Here is a 19,908-nt window from a genome sequence, read left to right as displayed (position 1 = left end):
GCAAGCAAGCCTTTATCTAAGAGATAGAAAGCTGCCCAACCAATTACAATGCCCTCTACTTTTATCTAATATTGCTAGTCACTGTGGTAATGCAGCTTGGTGCTAATCTCCTGCATGGCCTTTGGATTCTCTCTACTGAGCTGTAGGAGCTTTTGGATTATTGTGGTGTACCCAGTAGCCAAGACGGAAGAGTTCTCTACATGGAAGGTGGGCAAGCTGAATCCTTGCTAATCGGCCTGGGAGCGGATTCAATGCAACTCCTCCAAGATGGCTGTACCCGCTATCAGAGCTCTTGGCGTCCAGATTTGTCTGAACAACCGCCAAAGATCACCACCGCCTTGAATGACGTGCTGAGCGGTCAGATAGCGGTTCAATACTACTACTAAGTTTGTGATTTTCCAGGAATGCATGCGAAAACCCTCTGAGGCCACTGTATTTCTAGACAGGATTCAAAGAAGTGAACAAAGGCTTCTCAATCTCCTCTGGGTTCAAATACCAGGACACGTCTTTGTCGTCGACCTCAACGTCAGTAAACCCGTTACCCATGAATTCAAATCGGTTTCGACTTCGATATTTGATGTTATAGTCTTCCCACCTGGGCTGGTTCGTCATCAAGCGCCAATGAACCAAGGAGCCAGGATAGTGAGCGATAACCTTCCCGTCAGGCTTCCCTTGGTTGTACCAAGAGCGACAGCCACCAGCCCAAACACTACAGATAATTCCTTTGTCAGTGATCCTTGATAAATTGTGATGCGTGGATAGTGCCATGGATCACAGGGCCTACCTTCTCTTCAGCCATTCGTGTACGTGCTCGTTATATTCTTCCAGAACCTCAACCTTGACGTCGATCGATCGGATATTGTCGACTTGAATCTTTCGAATCACCCTGCAGACATAGGTAAGAGCCGCCTCGAGAACATGTGTCAGAGATCCATGAGCTAATGGGGCGTTCGGACCGAGTGATCCAACTTTATGATCAATGTATCAGCCACGCACGAACGGCGTCTCTCTGTTTTCGCAGGGGGAACGTACGCATGAAATTTGGAAACCCGCTTATTGCGAGTGCAAGATAAGCCGCTGGGTCATCTTTCCAGACGTCAGCGAGATTTCGGCCTTGGTGTCCGACAATTGGGAAGAAAGGGCGGTAGCTTGTGTTAAAGCCGGTAGCGCAGATGACGACATCCGCCTCGTATTCCTTGCCATCAACAGTTCTAACGCCTTTCTCCGTGAAGGCTGCGATGTCTCCATCACCTAACTCCACATTATCCTCATGAAATGATTCCAGAAATCCTTCCGCCGGACCAATTCGTCGGCACCCCGCAGGGAACGACGGAATGAGACGCTTGATTAGCCGCTGATCACCTTTCAGAGCAGCGGTCATGCTTTTTTCAAGTAGCTATACAAACCTAATTAGCTGGAAATCTGAACCGAAGCATGAACTTCGTTGTACCTCGCGGCCAAAAGTTTGGATGGGGTGGTTAAGAATGTTAAAGGGGAACCCTTTGATGATGCTGTCTTCCATTTTCTTGCGATGTTCCAGATGAAGCTTTGGGTCGTTTTGAAAAGCTTCAATCTGTTCTTTCGTATCTATCGAGAGTTAGATTGAACTTCAGTCGTGTATGAATGTGGGTCTATCCGTACACGAGAAGTTCTGGCCGCTTTCCGTGTAGCCCTCGAGGGGTACACCACCACTGACCCACTGCGGCGTGCGATAGAAAGACGTCACTTTCTTCGCATATGGTTGAATTGCAGGAACAATTTGTACGGCGGAAGCTCCGGAGCCAATTACTATGACCGACTTGTCCTTCAGGTTCACAGACGTATCGTACGCTGCTGAATGCATCATCTTGCCTCTGAAGGCTTCCCGGTTGGGAATGTCTGGCCATTTCCAGGTGTTCATGATGCCAATACTGGCAACTAGAAAGTCAACCTTGTCTTGGAAACGTCTCTTTTTGCCATCGTCAAGCAGCTCATCAATATCCAGAATCCACTGGCTGGTCTCTTCGTCCCAGGTCGTCTGCACGACCTCATGGCGTAGTTTAATGTACTTTTCAATAAAGCCGCGCTCTTCGGCAAAGGATTGATAGTACTTCTGAATCTCCTCTGCGGGAGCGCAGTACTGGGACCAGTCCGGTTTGGGATAGAACGAGAGCTGATAAGATGGCGACGGAATATCACATCGACAGCCTGGGTACTTATTCACGTACCACACACCTCCACAGGCAGGGTGTCCTGAAAAGAAAGAAAATCAGTAATACCCCTGGAGAAAGAACGATATTCGAATCAGCTCACGGTCGTATACGACGAGATCAATGCCCTCGCCAAACTCCTTCTCTTTCTTGTAACACAGGGTCAGTCCAGAAGCTCCGGCACCGATGCAAGCAACTCTGAGCTTCCGTGGTGCCCAAAGAATGTGCTCTGAAACCTTGTATGGCCCATCATATTGATGATTCAAAGGAGTTCCGCCGACTTTGTTATCGAATACCAACGGTATGGTGTCCGGATCAGGCTGTGCCTGCTCCACGTCCGAGTGAGGCGCCATCCTCACTATCTGGTCAGAATGATTTCGACTGTAGTTTTGAAGCGATTGCAATCTGACAGAAGATTTCTGATTGAAGACTTGAAATGATAAAATCAAAGCTCAGTCCAAGGGATACCTGTGGGTGACGATCAGGGCTGCTATGCATGTGTTTGCGCTTCCCCTCGGGCGGGCAAGGATCCCCGCTCGTATCGCGGCATTGGCCGTCGGTGCCAGATCTCGGAATACAGACCGCCTGAACTTCCCCGCGAAGAATGGGGCATTTCCATTTCCAGACTCGATTTAAGTACTTGGTGGGAGCCGGGGGCTTTGGCGGCTTCCAATTGAAGCGGCACTAACGAAGTGATCCGCCCCGCATCCCAGCTGCCCGTTCAAAGTAGCTTATCGGAGACAACTGAATGACCATGACTTCCATTTTGGCTGCGTCAATGTGAGGCATTTGAACGAGCGTTTGTGCTGAGCCTCTGCTTTCACCAAACCTCCATATTCAATCAATATGTCTTATGAACCTGAACATGATCTAGTGTTCATGTCAATTCCTTTAAGACCATATCAAGCATCCGCGGACGGCCGCCATCGCTTTTTAATCACTATTTCAGGTGTAAATACTATCAGAAGAAGATGAAGGGATGGGATCGGATTTCAGGCAGATTGAGACTTCATTGTGTCGTCTTTAGGGTCACAGGAACTCATGGACTCGGCACAGATTATGCTTGGATGAGTGAATCAATTAGCTAGAGAAGACTTGCGACAGGTAGTCGACTATCACAAACGGGACTCCGTCTTTTTTGCCTCTCGCCTCCTCTTTTCAATCTCTCTGAGGTTGCGCCGAAGGATCTTTCCAGCGGCACTCTTAGGGATTTGGTCAATGAACTCAATCCCTCCGAGAAGCCACATGTACCGTGTCTTTAGCCCCTCCACATGTTTTTCTAGTTCCTGCGCTGTCTCTTGAGACTTGCTGACGCCTTTTCTTACTACTACAAAGGCTTTAGGCACCTCTCCGGCGTACTCGTCCGGTACACCGATGACTGCAACATCTGCAACCTTCTCATGCCCGTGAAGAGTGTCCTCTAGCTCTGCAGGGGCTACTCCGTGACCCTTGACCTAGAAGACGAGGGGATGTTAGTATATTATTCAAGAATGGTCACATTCATAGCAGATTCTCTATATCACCATACTGACCTTGATCATCTCCTTGATTCTATCATGGATAGTCACGAAGCCATCCGGCCGCATTATGCCCAGATCCCCGGTGTGTAAGTAGCCGTCTTCGTCATATGTTTCGCTTGTTGCTTTCTTGTTGTTCAGGTAGCCCATAGTAACCTGAGGACCGAAGGCCCATATCTACGATAAATCTGTGATTAGCGTTTGAAGTCTACTAGACAGTTGTTGAATTGTTCGCGAATTTACCTCGCCTTCCTCACCGTACCCAACCTCTTTGCCAGACGCGGGATCGACTACTTTGATCTGCGTGCCTGGAACCAACTTCCCCACCTTGTCAGCATTCGCATAGACCTGTAGATCCTTGGGAGTAGTCGTGAGGCAGCTGCAACTCTCTGTCATTCCATATGCTTGTCTGAGCTTTGCTTGAGGGAAATCTTTGGCGAGTTTCTCGATGACTTGTGGAGACAGCGGTGCCGCTCCAGTAGTGAGCTGTCTGACGAATGACAGATCATTCTTTCTGGCCACCTCCTCATTGACCATGCGGATCAATAGTGCTGGGGAGTAATTAGCTCGGTAAAGGTAATTAGAAAAGAATACGCACGAGGAACTAGCCATAGTTCCTTGCACTTGTATGACAGAATAGTCTTCATCATGTCTGCCATGTTGAACTTGCTCAACAGGACGACGTCTTGATCGAACATGATTGGCACGTGCAGAAATTGCAGCAGCCCAGTGACTGTGGAAGCAGGCCTGGATTAGCAAAAAGATTGGAAGAATGATAAGATGCCACATACTGTGGTAGAAAGGCAGCGGGGCCAGGATCGTCTCCCTTGTTCCAGGGTCCATGGTATCCATCTGGCGACACTGCGCAATGACATTGGCATGGGATATCATAACCTGAAGTTCAGTCAACACTCAATTGGTGCTCTCAATGGGTTGAAACATGGGCCGATCTCACTGCCTTGGGCAATCCAGTTGTACCCGAGCTGAAGGGTAAATAGGCGCAGGCCTCTTTGTTTGATCGAGTCGCCGGCAACTGCCAGTGGGGAACCTGCCCCTGTACTTGAGAGGAGCAGGCTTCTTCGACCAAGGTCCCAATGGACCTCAGGTCCTTGACATCACAGTCAACAGAAATGAGATGATCCGAATCAATGTTCAGACGAGAACAAGCAGGTCGAACTTGGTTGACGGTTGACTCATCGACAAAGACAATCTCGGCATCGGAGGTCTTGAGGAAGTACTCATAATCTGGAGTCTTGGCCTCGTGCGGCAAGGGGACCACGATGGCGCCTAACCGTATGGCTGCAAACAGTGCAACTGGGTACCAAACCGAGGTCCTGCAAACGATTGCAACCTTAGTGCCGGGTTCGAGACCATAGTTGCGGTTCAGAGAGATGGAGGCAAGGGTCGCGTATGTTTTTAGGGCTTGAAATGAGATGCGACGTCCTGACAACCCGTCGATGAAGGCATTCGCTCTACTACCATAGGGCTGCTTCTCGAACAACCAATCCCATATCGTTAGGGATTCGGACACTGCGCCCGGATATCAGCGAGGGGCTTGGGCGACATGGATGCGAAGGGGCTTGACACCAGCTTACCAGGGTCCAACGGCGGTCCGGTGAATGGCATGTTCGACTAAGGGGGCGCGGTCCCAAGATTAACGACCCTTGCTAAAAATCAGCCTACGAATTTGGAGGATAGAAAGAACGTAAAGTTCGAACTTTTGGGCTGGGTGTATGGGATGCCGGGATCGCTTACCCGGTTGTACAACAAATGCCGGTGCGGGGAAGTTGCGGTCTACCGACGGAACGAAGCCAACCATCTTGACTGTGGTAGTAGTATGTCCGCAGTGCTTATGACCTCATTGTGCAATTAAGTACGTTCCCGAAACACTGTTTCAGATGCAGCATGCAGGAATTCGCCAGTGATATTCGACCTCACAAAGGCAGATCCGCCCCTTACATCGATCGGATCGGACAGATAGATTTCGGCCGTCCCTCAGGTCTGCCAGAAAATCCAACTGTTGAAAGGTCGCGATTGTTCATATGGGTCCAACTTGCACTTTACCGCGCCGCGGCGCTTAATACCATGTCGGGGTATGAGTCCGCTAGATGTTTCGAAAATATTCACATAGGGTCGTGATGTCAACTCATGCTTAATTGGCGAGTCAAGAGCGCCGAGGTCAATTACTTATTTGGACAATGTGATAAAATGCATACCTTGTCCGGCGAGAAGTCCGATAGCTTGATCCTTCTTGGCACAGCACACAGCCCGTGTTTTCTAGCTGAGTGATCATTACAGAATACACCCGCAAGGATGCCACACTGATCCCACCCGCAATCTACCGCGTTACAGTCATACCGTAACGCCATAGAAAATAAAGCTGAATTGGGACCCATTTACTACGTAGTATCGTTCGTCCCATGCCATGAGGCTTAGCATTACCTACCAATTTCCTCGCAGGGTCAAGCATGGGGGCCAAGCATGATGTTTCCCCACGACATCGGACTCAGATCACTTTCTGGCACTCCCCAGAGATAGGCTCAGCCATTGAGGCTCCGAGGGGCGAGCTCGCGAGTGCCTAAAGCAGAAAATCTGGCCAGCTGTGGGGTTCCTAGCTAAGAGGTCTTCCCATTTAGGATGACAGCCTCAACTGGGCCAAACCCTGGTTCATTCTCCTCGGCCAAACCGTTTGAGGTCGACAACGTGCCGATATCGGTCTCCGCAGAGCAGCCAGAAGCTCTAAATGATGCCTTGAAGCTACTGGGGCCATCGGGAGAGGATGGAATGATACGCATCGAACAGCAGCCGCGAGCAAGGCAATTAAGTTTCAAACAATTGTTTATGCGGAATGAATTGAGTTTCTGTGATTGAAACGCGTGATCGGACGAACGACACGCTGGGACTCCGGGCCTGACTCGCGTCTCCCGGGCCGCATCCGAATGGAGGTCGTTCTCCGCGAGCTCCACAGGTCCGTGATCACAAATAGACTACCAATGGCACGAGGGAGCGAGAGCGAGGTAAACCTGGGGAAGAAGCTTGACTTCTCGGAAGTTCGCCGGACCTGTGTTTTTTTAGGTCTTCGGTCTCTTATCAGCCTATCAGGCGTATCATCGGACATGTGTTTATCGCCAGAATTGGGGCGTTTGCCAGAATTGGGACGTTTTGGGGCATGACCAGTCAAGACTAACAACATTATAGGTTATCAGACCTCAGGTTCAACAGCCTTTATGGACCGACACGCGAGTTACAGATTCGTGATTCGGTTGCTAATCGAAACGTCAACCAGCCACATCCGCCTGTAGTCTGTAAGATGGAGCGTAGGGACCGGGCGAAGAGGCCGGGGCTCTAGTGGACCAAGACGCCTTTTTTTACTCCGATGAAATACAACGTGCAACGATCCTGAATCCTTGACTGGTCAGCCAGTACCTCCACACTCCACAGTCTTAATGGCTTTCAGCTCTCTTCTTGCGGCGGTACTGTCAACCCCAGCCAGAGATGAGGCGCGGTGGACTATGATCCCGTTTGGGACTCAATCCGATATCCCCAGTGGCCTGTTCCCGGTCTGGCCGTGATAGTGATGCTTCACGGCAGTGATGACGCAGCCTTTGAAGACTTCACATTCGCGTATAAAGTCTTTAGGTCTCTGCATCGTCTAGAATCGAGATCTTGTGTCTTCACAGCAACAATCAGTCGTCACTCATTGACCCGTTCATTCTTTCTCGACATAAGTCACACAGTCTTTTCGGAATCAAGCTTTCCTGATCATCTCTCTACACTCTTTTCCCGCTACATAGAAACTGCCTCCTCGATATGCAGTCCTCTCTGTTCACTCTCTTTGCCGCGCAGGCCTTCATTGGCACGGCGATTTCGGCTGCCCTGCCGGTACGGGATATAGTAACCCCTAGCTCGGCCTTGCTTCGTCCCGTCAGGCGACAGGCTTCAATCCCGGCAACTCCTCTCGGCCCTGCCAAGTTCACGCCTAAGATCAATGTCACTCTAGATTATGAGGGTCTCAACGCAACCAACGCATTGGTTCATGCTGAGATGAAGCAGCCCTCAGTGCTCCTAGAGCACATTGATACCATCACCGACATCACCTGCTCCGACACTGATGTCGTTCTCAAGTTCAGTGCTACTGACGACTACAACTCGTGCTTGAGTTCTTGGCCGGCAAAGAACTTTACCATGATTACCAACCACAACGGTACCTGCGACAGCGAGCATGAGCGTGGAATCTATGTCATCTCAGGATACACCTTCGATAATACCACACTCACTTTGACCGCATCATCATCCAGAGTCCAAATCCGTGACCAACTGAACGATGCCGTTATCGATTTCACTCACACTGGCACTGCCACCGCCAAACGCGACCTCTCTGGCACAATATCTGCCGACCTCTCTGGCACCACACTCGTTGCAACCGACCCCTTGACTATCGTTGCCAACGAAGCCAAACTTGACACCACCGTTACTCTCAGCGGTCATGTCCACTACAACTTCTGGAAGTTCAAGGTGGATGAGTTTTACATTGACCTCGACTACTCCTCCGATCTGAACCTTGCTATTACCGCCGCGGTCAATGCCCAATACTCCACCAACCTCTACAACTATGACCCTCTTGCCGTTACTGTTTCTGCTTTCTCTATTCCGGGCATCATTGACGTTGGCCCCATGGTCGACTTTGGGCTTGGCATCGAGTTCGCTGCCTCGGGTTCCGTCAACGCCACTGTTGGTGTGGTCAGTTCTATCCCTGAGGCTACCGTCCATCTCGACTTCCTCAACAAAGCCAACACCGTTGCCACTGGCTGGAAGCCCCAGACCAATGTTACCACGGACATCAGCGCCCAGGTCGAGCTTCAGTTGAACCCTTACGCCGACTTGACAGTGGCTCTGGGTGTCAAGCTCTTCAACGGCTTGCTCGACATGTCCGCTGGTATCGAGGCAAAGCCTGAGATTGTTAACGCTTTCGCTGTCGATCTGGACTTCACCTACACAAGTGCCAGTGGAGTTACCTTCACGAAGCCCACTGGAGATCAGTGCATCAACGGCGCATGGTTTGCCAGCACCTTCCACTTCAACGTTGATGCCTTTGTCACTCAGTTTTATACCAAGTCTTTGTACGAGGTCGAGATCCCCATCTACGAGTCTCAATGCTGGAACTTTGTCAACTAGTGGATCGTTTGACCTTACTGGAGAATTATTCTGTGTACATATTGAGCATATTGACCTAGTTTTTTTCATTTGGGAGATGGGGTTACGGGACACTTTGCACACTTATGAAGCTAGACCTCTTTCATTTTGTCGGTTATGAATATACCTATGGTTCGAAAACTTGCGTCGGTCTACATGAATGCTGATTAATTTATCCGATGACATGATTGCGAACTTCGTCATGGCACTCGGCATGGCGGGAACTTTCGTGCTGAGGCTCTCTACTGTGATGGCTGAGCAGCGTGCTGAATGGGACTTTAGTACCCGGCTGCGGGTGCTAGCGGCATGACGTGATACCTCCTCAATCCTGCAACATTCATACGATTGATAAGCACATGGAGTCCTCTTGAGTTGAAAACTACACCTGACATCCGCTCGCCGAGACAGTCCACGAGACCGCGACATCCAAACATCTTTGATCTTGGGAGATAAGTCTCTTTCACGAAACCTTTCGACGCTTACCCTTCATCATGGCCGAATATTCTGCGGTTAAGCTAAGTGACGGAGCATCTGTGCAAGTCAAGTTGCTCGGTAACACCGATAAGACAAAGCCCCTTCTCATTGTACTCCATGGTGCACCTGGCCTATCAGGCCACAGGGAGCCTGAATCGTCGTTTGGGTTTCTTGCCTCAGACTTCCGAGTGCTTGTCTATGACGCCAGAGGAAGCGGTGAAAGTGACTTGAAACCGCCATACACTGATGCCCGATGGGTCGCCGATGTGGATGAGCTCCGGTGAGGAAACCCTTATGCCGGATTGAAGAAAACCACTGACCTTCTGCAGAAAATGGACGGGAGCAGAGAAGTTCATTCTAGCAGGAGGTTCATACGGTGGCTTTGTTGCCCTTCAATACGCCATAGCCCATCCAGATCGTCTTCTTGCACTCGTACTTCGAGACACCTGGGCGAATGGTCTTCGCGGAAGCATCAACTTTCTGAAGAATATTCTTACCAGCGACCGTATCCAGCCAGACCCGGATCGACAGGTGCGTCTTGTAAGCGGCGACGTTAGGAGTAACGAGGATTTTGCAAACGCCTTTGCGGAAATTGTTGGCATCTACACTCCGAAGGATGATTCGACAGATTTGGAATCTGCATCGTCGACTTTCGAGGGCAATCACATTGCAGAGACACACCATTTGCATTATGAAACCCACAACTTTGCCTTTTCTCACAACATACCCCGCTTCGATGTTCGATCGAGGCTGAAGGATATCACAGCGCCGACTCTCGTAGCCACTGGCAGACTCGATGTTGTCGTGCCGGTCGGTTACGGCGAGGAGATCAGCCAAGGGATTCCGCAAAGCGAGCTGGTAATATTCGAGAAGTCAGGTCATAGCCCGCCTTCGGATGAGCCCGAACTGTTCCAGAAAACGGTGACTGAATTTCTAGCGAAGTGGATCGAATGAAGCTGTCTAGATTATATGGTGTGTTGGTTGGTCCGTGTTTGAGTGCCAACTCAATCGTTGATCTAATCTTGACAATTGAAGAATTCCTCTATGTGGAGAGCGCATCTTTGATCAACCTTCCACGCACGTACACACGTGCAATATTCCGATCATCGCCCGTCATTAGGAACTTTTCGAATACCGTTCTCAAAGTATCTGACTCCTCCCTAACAGTCATCACACCGAAGGACTCCAACGGGCAAGTGATCCACAGAGCATCGAACTCCTTGCCCGCAGCAAAACTGCCAATCTTGTCTTCAAGACAGCAAACCCTCGCTCCACCCAACGTCGATAAATAGAAGACTTCGTTCAGAGACAGTGCCGTGTCTTTTCCGCCGGACATAACCTCACGAGCATTCGAGGCGATCACAGCTTGGCGGATGCTGTCAAGTATGCTGGAAGAAAATCCACCTCCACTATCAGTACCGAGGCCGACTTTGATGCCCCTCGAAAGGAATTGGCGAATGGACGCCGCCATGAAACCACCGCCGACCGTCATGTTGGAGATGGGACAATGGGCAACCCCGCATTCATAATCTTTGATCTTTTGCATTTCATAATGGGTCATGAATGTGCAATGCGCAAGAATCGAACGCTGGTTCAGGAGCCCGAAGTGGTGGTACAGGTCCGCCTCGCTGGAGAACTCGGGAAACAGCTCACGTGTCGCCTTGATCTCTTGCTCTGCTTCGTTGAAATGAGTCTGGATTGCCAGTTCCGTATCCTCCTCGGCCATCTTTCCCAAGCCAGCAAGTAGCTCGGGAGTGCAAGAGATTGCGAAGCGCGGTGTAATTACAGGGCGCACGAGCTTTCCCGTAGGATCGATGTCCCTGATGTGCTTCACACACTCCACCGTCTCCTGCAGCGACAACTCAGCTGAGGTATCATGGAGGTAGCTGGGAGCGTTGCGGTCCATGTTGCATTTTCCTACAAAGGCTCGCTGGCCCTTGGATAGGCAGATATCTGCGAGAATCTGCGTAGCTTCGGCGTGTTTTGAGCCATAGTAAGACGCCGTCGTAATGCCTTGCTTGAGAAATCCATCGACACAGCTTTCATAGACCTTTCGAGCATATTGGGGGTCTGAGAATCGGGCTTCGTGGGGGAATGTGACTTGATCGAGCCAGTCGAGGATGTGCAGGCCTTGGCCAAGACCCCTCATGGCCCATTGAGGAGCGTGGTTGTGCGTATCGATGAAGCCCGGCGATAAGAATTGTCCTTTGGGGATTGAGTGAAGTTGGGTAGCATCAGGGATCTTCTTCGACAGTTTTTCCGCTGAAATATCTTTGAAGAATTCGGTTATGATACCATCACCGTCCACAATAAGACCGGCATTCTCAAGGATCTCGACCTCGTTGGGTCCAAGCGAGTGGATGATGGCTCCATGAAAAGCGTGCTCTTGGGCCATTTCGCAACAGCCCGCAAGTGGCCAAATCCGATTTCTTTCGTTGAATCTTCGTGTGATCCCCAAATTTATGCACAATTGTCGAAGAAGGGCCTACGAAGGGTCCCAGAGATTGGGAAAGAGTGTGAGGAACGTGAAAGCCGAGTGATAATGCGGCCACATGAGGGGCACAGGGATATTTGGCGCGAATTGTGGGTACGTAAGCGTTGAGATCTCGCTTATCTTATCGACTGCAGCAACTTTCGGCTGAGCTCGGGCGAGTTTCCGAATCGCTTCAACTTTCCCTTTGAACATGTTGCTCACAACACACATTCATAGGCCGGTGCCGAGCGACACATAACTTCTCAGACTGACTAAGTCGCGAAGACCTTCTGTTCTCATTTCGATTAATGAGGAATCAACCCATGCTTCCTGACTCCTTAGGTCGGTTTCCGTAGTCGACAAGATTCATTTAACCCCACCTACGGTAGTCCATGTAAGCCGGGAGCTCACCCGACAACTCCGGCAACGAGCAATCGGAACGTCGCAGCCATGGCAGACGATGCGACAGAGCCCTTGCGTACTACACAACGAGCGCCAAGAAGCTGTCGGTCATGTGCATCTCGGAAGGTGAAGTGCGACAAGGCCTCCCCTTGTTTAAGATGCATTCGTCGAGGGGATGCAGACAAGTGCGTTCGAGAAACAGTTATTGTCCGCGGGGAAGTCACAAGGTTGCTAATCTCCACCCTGCATATCCACAGTCAATACTTACCGTGTAACCTCTACAGAGGAAAGGATCCCACAGATGCCCCAACGTACGAAGACTTGGTGCGCGAGAACGAGCGCTTGAGAAATGCTCTGTCTGCCCAAACAAGCGTGCGTCATACCCCAAATTCACCCCAATTGAAACCTCGAAAGCCTCAAAGGCTTCTGGAATGTCACGATATTCTTGAAGAAATGGTCTTTGATCCAAAACAAAGACCAAAGTCTTCGGGCCGGATGTCAAGCTGGGACGAGATCACCTTGTGTTGTCCCGATCTGGAGGCCAGTGAGCAGCTCATTGCGTATGACAAGAAGTGGAATTCTTGGGTACATTATGCTCTCGAGTATCCAACCTTTCAGGAGGAGCATTCCAAATTCATGTTCGCTGTCAATAACGGCACCCTCCTATCAGACTGCGACCCGGCCTGGCTATCTCTCTACTTTGGGGTGATTACGGTAGGTCTTCGGCAACTCACCACCATCTAAGAAGCTTGCTAACGGTCAGGGCTTCTCAAGGCAGCTCTTCTAATGATGGATGACGAGGAGGCATGTTTGATTCTGCCTGGAAGTGAGGATGGCTTTTCACAAACCCCAACCTTTTATCCCCATACTGACGCTGTACCCCTTTTTGTAGAAGACCATCCACGAGTTCTTCAAGACTGGTACGAGTCTGCCCTGTTCTGCATGTATCGGGCAGACTTTATGCACACTCCCCAGATTCGTATTGTGCAAGCCGTTGCAGTACTTGGGATGTGCTTCTACAACTTCGGCGACTCTGAGCTGAGCAGACATTTATGGAGCTGCGCCATTCGTACTGCGCAGACTCTTGGGCTTGATGGATCTCGAGGTGGCGATGTTCCAACTGAAATGAGTCAGGAGGCTCAGCACAGGCTGTGGTGGACGCTTGTGATATGCGAATGGTAAGTTAGGTTCTGAACTCAATGCCACGGTTGTTCTTGCTGACGAACGGGTCAGGCTCGCGGTTCCGTACCATGTTCCACAGGTTGATGAAGGTGACTTCAATGTTCCACTCCCTTCGCGCGATCCTCAGCATGACATACCTGGCGGTATCCAGCCTGTCCAGTATCACATCTTCATGGCACGAACATCGATCGTCTACCATCGCTTTCGGTCAGCATTGCGAGAGGGGTCACGACCGATTGCAGAGGTTGTTCGACTAGCCGATGACGAGCTAGCAGAGGTCATCAACACTTTACCAGAGCACCTGCAACCAGACGGTGGTAAGCGCGAGAGAATGCAAAACTTAGAGATCGAACATCCGTGGATCAAATGGCAGCGGTTCGACATCAGTCTTGTGCTACTCCATCATCGCATGCGCATCAATAGGGCGCTTCAAAAGGAGTGGATGATGTCTCCTGGGCAGTACGAGTGGGCAAGAACAGTCTGCATCAGGTCCGCGATGGACATTATCTGGATCACACATAACTGGGACCAGCCTGCTGCGATGAGAAGACAATGGTATGAGTACCATGCTTGTGAAGAAGAACCAGCTGACAATAGCAACGCAGGGCATTATCTTTGCATATATTTGTCGCCGCTGTATTCCTGCTGAGAGAGTCTCGGAGGGCTTCTCCCGATCTCGAGGTCGACTTCAGTGACGAAGTACAACTAACCATACGATACCTCGATGAGGTCAAGTCCCGCAATGCGATCGCAGATCGCGCATCGGGCATTTTGCGCGACTTTATCAAGCATATGGATGACCCAATGTCTTGATGACATTTTCTACTCACAAGTTGAATCCGAACGCTGTTTTCGCATGTCCATCAAACCCATCAAGTCCTAAGTATCCCTCAAGCGTTCTCTCATCTAAGACGTTCCCTTCGGCATAGTCCGGTGGTGGCCGACCCGCACGAGTCTCTTCCAGCTGCCTCTTGACATATGCCCTGTTAATAGGGGTTGAGGGACATGCAGCTATGTATACAACGGATGCATTCTCCGTTCCATGGTGCTCTGGGTCCACTGCATGGCACACCTGTGCAACCACAGTCAGCATTCAAATCGCTCGAGGTCCGAGATGGATACCTACATCAGTGTGCCACCAAACGGTATCCCCAGGCTCCATCTTAGGGATATGCATCAAGCATTCCTCGAGTCTCAAGTGCGGATGCGATGATCGACTCAAGCGTTGGCTCTCCGTTTTGAACGTTCCCGGGAACCAGTTTGTGGAATCATCCAAAGTCCACTTGCTCGCATCCATCACATCCGCAGGGTCTCTCGGAGGCTTGAAAAAAGGTCGAAGCATAACGTACGACACCACGGTCGCAACGTTCGGATACACAAGAAGGGTCCCTTCGTTCGGGGCCGCTCTTGTCAACGCTGTCCAACCCTGGAAAGAGCGAAACACGGAAGAATGTGCGATGCCAGGGTACAGCTCTTGGTCGGCGGCCTTCCGCAGCCCAAGGTCGTAACAGTCGTGCAACTCAGGCCTGCCGGAGAAGATGTTACCATACGCCTCCCGATACGTCTTGTCCGCCCATCGGCAAAGACTGCCGGCGTCGATATGTGGGCCAAGGCCAAGGAAGTCTTGTTTTGGTGGTCTGTCTCTAATGCCGTCGTAGTAGACTAATGGATCAGGAGACGTCTCTTCGTCGTAGTTGTGCCAGAGTTCATTCAGTAAGCCCTGGACTCTCAGATGGTTTGGATTCCCTCGGAGGGCGTTCTGGACAGGAGAGTCATACAACATCAGCATCGAAGGACTTTCTGCTGGCCACCCTTGGATCTTTCCTTTGTTGTTGGCAACATATTTCTTCAGATCAGTGTAGTGATGAATCGCTTCTGACTTGTCAATAAGTCCTCGAATCACGAATGACCCAATTCGCTTCACTTCATCCTGTTGCTCGCTCGTGAACCCCTTCTCCAAAAGATCTGCGGCATCAAGAACAGGTATTATGCCGTGGCCTTTGCTGATGATCTCTTCAGTGACCGTTTCGAGTTGCTGGCAAACAGCTAGCCAACTCTGCCTCAGAGACTCAGCACTGTAGTGAGCGATAATGGATTTCTTGGCGTTGATAAAGTCAGTGTCCTTCGATTCGGTCACCTCTTGCTCCGTATATTCAGCCCATGCAGGCCAATCCCGAACTTGACCTGGCATATTGAATGACAATCAAAAATAAGCGTAAAACGAAGATCGTGCTAGAACAACTTGAGACGGAGGTAATTAGAGGCTAAGCAGTTGCTTGCGACAAGACACTGTTAAATACCTTGTCTTCTCTCCATGCAGATTTGCCGATCACTTGAGAGGGACCCTGGTCTTTTCAACACGAGCCTATTCCTCCACGCTCCGTCTTCCAACCGGCAGGCAACATGGAACCTCGCCCGAGTTCGGGCGAGTATTTAGATTCAATACCAACCCTGCAAATCCCCACGATACCACCCAAAACGGCCGCACTAAGCATGCCGCGGTCGGTGTAGTGGGCCTCTGATATGCTCACCCGAGCTCGCCCGAAGTCTGGAGACAGCCAATCAGGATCTAATAATCACAAATCAGATCTCCTCATGCTTGATGAGATATAAGGACTTGAAATAAGTGATACAAAAGTCTTTTGTGAGCTTGTTGTCGTCGACTGATTTGATTTGAATCTCGGACGACTGGATCCAGCTACTCACGAAATGGGTTTCGAGCGTAAACATGTCTCGAAGCTGGTACCGGCCAACCTGAAGTTGCTGTCTCCGCTGTTGCTTGCGGTTGCCATCGTCAACTCTGCGGTAAGCACTCAACTTTAAAATTTATAACAATTGAATCTTGCGCTGACAGATATTTGGTAGACACTTGGGTACGATGCGTCCGTCATGAATGGGCTACTCATCCTGCCGTCCTACACCGAATACTTTCACTTGACGACTGCCACCGAGGGCCTCAATAATGCGGCATCATGGATGGGCAGTATCCTGGGAGCCTTCTTAATGCAGCCGATTCCGGATTACTTTGGCCGCCGACGGGCGATTCTCGTTGCTTCGGTCATCACCGTTATCGGCATCATACTTCAAGCTGCAGCACAGAACATCGCCATGTTCGTTGTTGCTCGCATAATCGTCGGCATTGGGTCTGCTGTCAGCAACGGCGCAGCGCCCACTCTTTTGGGCGAACTTCTTCCTCCGCACAAACGTGGTCGTGTTTTGGGACTGTTCTTTTCCTGCTTCTACGTTGGAAGTCTTGCTTCTGCTATCGTGAATTACGGAAGCCAAAACATCGCCAGCACCTGGTCATGGCGCTTACCCTCGCTGTTGCAGTTCGTACCCAGCCTTCTCGCCGTCATCTTGGTTCCCTTTGTTCCAGAATCTCCTCGGTGGCTCATTGCAAACAAGCGGGATGACGAGGCGTTGGAGGTGCTCATCATCATGCAAGGGAAGGGGGTCGAGGACGTGCAACAGGGACGGGAGAATCTACACGAAATACGAGCTATCATGAAGAAGGAAGAGGACGAGTACCCTCGAAATCCTTGGAGAGAAATCTTCGCGACACCAGCCAACAGGAAAAGACTTGCCATCCTTTGCACATTTGGTCCTATGATCAATATGTTTGGCAACTTCATCATCTCGTATGCTGCACCTCGGTGGAATTCGGGTCCATGGCCTCGCTAACTTTTGCAGGTTTTACCTCACGAAGATTCTTGATCAGGCGGGTATCAGAGACACAGTCAAACAAACACAGATCCAAGTCATTCTCAACTGTTGGTCTTTTGCGGTGGCTGTCTTCGGTAGCTTTATGCTTGATATCCTTGGGCGGCGAATCCAAAGCTTCATTGGAATCGCAGGCATGTCTGCGACTCTCTACATTATCGGAGGCCTGATCAAAAGTAAGCCGGTCCAGCTTCTGGCCACCATTACGTTGTTTCTAACATGACCCCAGAGTATGGCGAAAGTACCAACCAGTCCGGAATATATGGGACGATTGCCGTGATCCTCCTTTTTCAGGGCTTCTACGCCTTTTCCATCACGCCAATGACCAGCTTGTATCCTACTGAGGTTTCTCAATACAAGCTTCGCGCCACTGGTATCGCCATATTTCGCATGTTGGACGCTGGCTTCGGGTTCGTTGACTGCAACTACCTCTCCAAGTGTCTATTGCTGACACCAAGCAGGCTGCTCGCATCATTCTGCATGGCTTATGCCATGGCAGACTTGGGTTGGAAATTCTACTTTATCAACGCTTCATGGAATTTGCTGTTTCTCGTCGTTGCCTATTTCACATTCGTTGAGACTAAGGGTCTCAAATTGGAGGAGATTGCGGCCAAGTTCGAGGGATCCCGAATTCTCGATGCCATTGCTGAGGACTCAGACTCTCAAGAGACTAGGAACGCCAAGGTCTTGGGCAACATTGACACTAAAGCTATAGCATAGGATTTTCTAGATCATCAAACGACATCCTAACTGTAATGTTCTCAAGCATTTCGAAGTTTCACTTTTGCCTAAGGGCCGCCACTGCATCCATCTCTTCTTGGGTAGGTAGATTCACTACCATCAAATAGAGGGCGTCCTGTTTCATCATCTTCTTCAACGGCCTGTTCTTCTTTCGCTCTCTTCTCCTTTCCCTTCTGGCCTGCCTTCCTACCTTGCGATCGATGCCCAACTCCTCGCGGCGGTCGTTACGCCTTTGCTGAATGCGGCCAACAGGCCCAACAAGTTTCCCACCCGTTGCCATTGAGAGGAGTCCCCCACTACTTGACGAAGTGCTCGGGTTGCTTTGCTGCAGTTGTGGGGCTTGCGGAATCTTGGAATCGGGGTGCTGGGCCTGGAAGTGGGAGGCTGCCCTGCGATCGAAATATGTGGACACGAACTGCCCGAATTCCTTGACTGCGTTCTGCTTCTTCCCCTCGTCCAGAGCATCCAGCTGCGGAAAAACAAGAGGTGCCGGTTCTGGGATCTCTACCTCGCTCTTTGTCGTCGTGGAGGCTGAGCGCACGGCGTTTTTCCACTTGCTCTGCCCATCTCTGTCATCAACAGCCTTTGCGATGTTGTGTTCGAGATCAATGTCTTCGATAAGTTCCGTGCTCGAAGGCTTGTACTTTACAATTAGACAAAACAGACCGCGAGGCTTGAAGAATTTCGCATTCATGGTGTCGAGATAGCCATTCTGCCCGTAGTTCACGTAGGTTCTGCGTGAAGTCTCGAGACTCGTATGGATTGCGAAGGTGACAAGCATTGCAATTGGGCTGAAGCCCGAAACTGCCATGTGGGCGTGATCGGCAACCATCACACCTGCGTTCAAGACATTGAACCATGGGTTTAACTTGATGCTCTTTTCGAATCCGTCGATAAACTCCAGCCATGTTGTCTGGTCGATGCCACATTCATTAAGCACTGGCGCGTAGGCTCTCACGAAACCGCGGTGGCGGGCCTCTGGTCGACGTTGTGGGAGAATGACGGGCATGGGTAGTGCGTGAGTCTGCTGGCCCGCTTCGAAGGGCGGGGGTGGGTGCTGTTCAATGAACCGTCGCAGAAGCTCTTCAGGATCGGTGTTATCGTCCGCTTGATGAGACTGATCCGACTGTTGATGCTGTTGAGCCTCGTCGAGCTCAATAGCCCAGTCCTCGTCGTCGTCACTAGAAGACTCGTCTACATGTGCATCTTGACGTTGCTCAGTACTAGACGCGTTCGATGAACCCCCGGCCTGTTCATTCCTCTCGCGGGCTTCTTTCCGTTCTTTTTGGGCCGCTCGATACTCCTTCGTAAAATCGACCGCTCCGCCAATAAGTTTTGAAATAGGTCCACGTCCGCTCATTCTTGCTCTTGTTGGTGTAGTATTGGCTCACGGAGGCTTGTATGTATTTTGAAAGGTATTTGTTCTTGGCAATTCAAGAGCAACTCGGCGACAGGACGACGCAGTCTTTATGGCTCGTCATCTCCTTTGTTTGCCCGTTAGGCTACCGCATTTTACTTGGACTTGTTTGGGGGCTCGTTTCGCCCGACGGGCCACGCCCGAGGTATGAAATCCATCCACTGAAGCCACTGTCGTAGGGGCTATGATTTTGCGGGCAGTGGTTTGACTGGGCTCACCCGAAAATTAGCGTAGGATTCCCCAATTCCAGCTGCAGTCAGCAGCCTCAAATGTGGCTGTACAGCCAAGACTCGGAAATGATCGTCCCTCCAGCCCAGCAAAGCGCCAAAAGCTGACCCGGCGTTCTTTATACACATGATAAAGACGTGGAGTGAAACAATCAGTTGATAGGCCTAACGATGCGCCCGCAGAACGGTTGGGGAAACAGTTGGAAAGAGGAACCTTTCAGCAGGCACAGCAAGGAAGATATGACAGACAGCCAGGCAGGACGGTCTTTGTGGGCCCATCACCTGCTATCGCCGTGTCCTGGCCGTTGGCAACAGCAACACGCAATCTGCCAGTCCCGCCATGCCACTTCAAACGTCAGACGCAGAGGTAATG

General features: G+C 50.6%; 9 protein-coding genes across 9 annotated transcripts; 4 read left to right on the top strand and 5 right to left on the bottom strand.

The window, feature by feature from the left end:
- Positions 1-438: 438 nt before the first annotated feature.
- On the bottom strand, positions 439-2,542 carry GCG54_00015485 (putative sterigmatocystin biosynthesis monooxygenase stcW; the record flags this gene model as incomplete). Its single annotated transcript, XM_045415268.1, has 6 exons — positions 439-595; positions 785-968; positions 1,033-1,354; positions 1,451-1,587; positions 1,642-2,103; positions 2,293-2,542. The coding sequence occupies 6 exons, from the start codon at positions 2,540-2,542 to the stop codon at positions 439-441; spliced, it is 1,512 nt and encodes a 503-aa protein (XP_045259266.1).
- A 762-nt stretch (positions 2,543-3,304) lies between these two features.
- Positions 3,305-5,332, bottom strand: GCG54_00015484 (4-coumarate--CoA ligase 1; the record flags this gene model as incomplete). Its single annotated transcript, XM_045415267.1, has 7 exons — positions 3,305-3,643; positions 3,722-3,883; positions 3,950-4,257; positions 4,305-4,439; positions 4,498-4,600; positions 4,662-5,236; positions 5,302-5,332. 7 exons carry the CDS (start codon positions 5,330-5,332, stop codon positions 3,305-3,307), a joined length of 1,653 nt encoding a protein of 550 aa, XP_045259265.1.
- Positions 5,333-7,516: 2,184 nt separating this feature from the next.
- GCG54_00015483 (uncharacterized protein) lies at positions 7,517-8,881 on the top strand (the record flags this gene model as incomplete). Its single annotated transcript, XM_045415266.1, has 1 exon — positions 7,517-8,881. One exon carries the CDS (start codon positions 7,517-7,519, stop codon positions 8,879-8,881), a length of 1,365 nt encoding a protein of 454 aa, XP_045259264.1.
- A 509-nt stretch (positions 8,882-9,390) lies between these two features.
- GCG54_00015482 (Proline iminopeptidase) lies at positions 9,391-10,327 on the top strand (the record flags this gene model as incomplete). Its single annotated transcript, XM_045415265.1, has 2 exons — positions 9,391-9,653; positions 9,703-10,327. The coding sequence occupies 2 exons, from the start codon at positions 9,391-9,393 to the stop codon at positions 10,325-10,327; spliced, it is 888 nt and encodes a 295-aa protein (XP_045259263.1).
- Positions 10,328-10,415: 88 nt separating this feature from the next.
- On the bottom strand, positions 10,416-11,768 carry GCG54_00015481 (putative guanine deaminase; the record flags this gene model as incomplete). The annotated part of the gene is made up of 1 exon (XM_045415264.1): positions 10,416-11,768. One exon carries the CDS (start codon positions 11,766-11,768, stop codon positions 10,416-10,418), a length of 1,353 nt encoding a protein of 450 aa, XP_045259262.1.
- A 933-nt stretch (positions 11,769-12,701) lies between these two features.
- GCG54_00015480 (uncharacterized protein) lies at positions 12,702-14,243 on the top strand (the record flags this gene model as incomplete). The annotated part of the gene is made up of 4 exons (XM_045415263.1): positions 12,702-12,962; positions 13,224-13,426; positions 13,482-13,985; positions 14,036-14,243. The coding sequence occupies 4 exons, from the start codon at positions 12,702-12,704 to the stop codon at positions 14,241-14,243; spliced, it is 1,176 nt and encodes a 391-aa protein (XP_045259261.1).
- A 280-nt stretch (positions 14,244-14,523) lies between these two features.
- GCG54_00015479 (uncharacterized protein) lies at positions 14,524-15,621 on the bottom strand (the record flags this gene model as incomplete). Its single annotated transcript, XM_045415262.1, has 1 exon — positions 14,524-15,621. One exon carries the CDS (start codon positions 15,619-15,621, stop codon positions 14,524-14,526), a length of 1,098 nt encoding a protein of 365 aa, XP_045259260.1.
- A 518-nt stretch (positions 15,622-16,139) lies between these two features.
- On the top strand, positions 16,140-17,870 carry GCG54_00015478 (putative glucose transporter rco-3; the record flags this gene model as incomplete). The annotated part of the gene is made up of 4 exons (XM_045415261.1): positions 16,140-16,235; positions 16,296-17,068; positions 17,121-17,326; positions 17,380-17,870. The coding sequence occupies 4 exons, from the start codon at positions 16,140-16,142 to the stop codon at positions 17,868-17,870; spliced, it is 1,566 nt and encodes a 521-aa protein (XP_045259259.1).
- Positions 17,871-17,928: 58 nt separating this feature from the next.
- GCG54_00015477 (uncharacterized protein) lies at positions 17,929-19,251 on the bottom strand (the record flags this gene model as incomplete). Its single annotated transcript, XM_045415260.1, has 1 exon — positions 17,929-19,251. The coding sequence occupies one exon, from the start codon at positions 19,249-19,251 to the stop codon at positions 17,929-17,931; it is 1,323 nt and encodes a 440-aa protein (XP_045259258.1).
- Between the last annotated feature and the right edge of the window lie 657 nt (positions 19,252-19,908).

This window comes from Colletotrichum gloeosporioides (assembly GCF_011800055.1).
Source record: "Colletotrichum gloeosporioides strain Lc1 chromosome Unknown consensus_79, whole genome shotgun sequence".
NCBI lineage: Eukaryota > Fungi > Ascomycota > Sordariomycetes > Glomerellales > Glomerellaceae > Colletotrichum > Colletotrichum gloeosporioides.
This window is presented reverse-complemented; position numbering and strand designations above follow the sequence as displayed.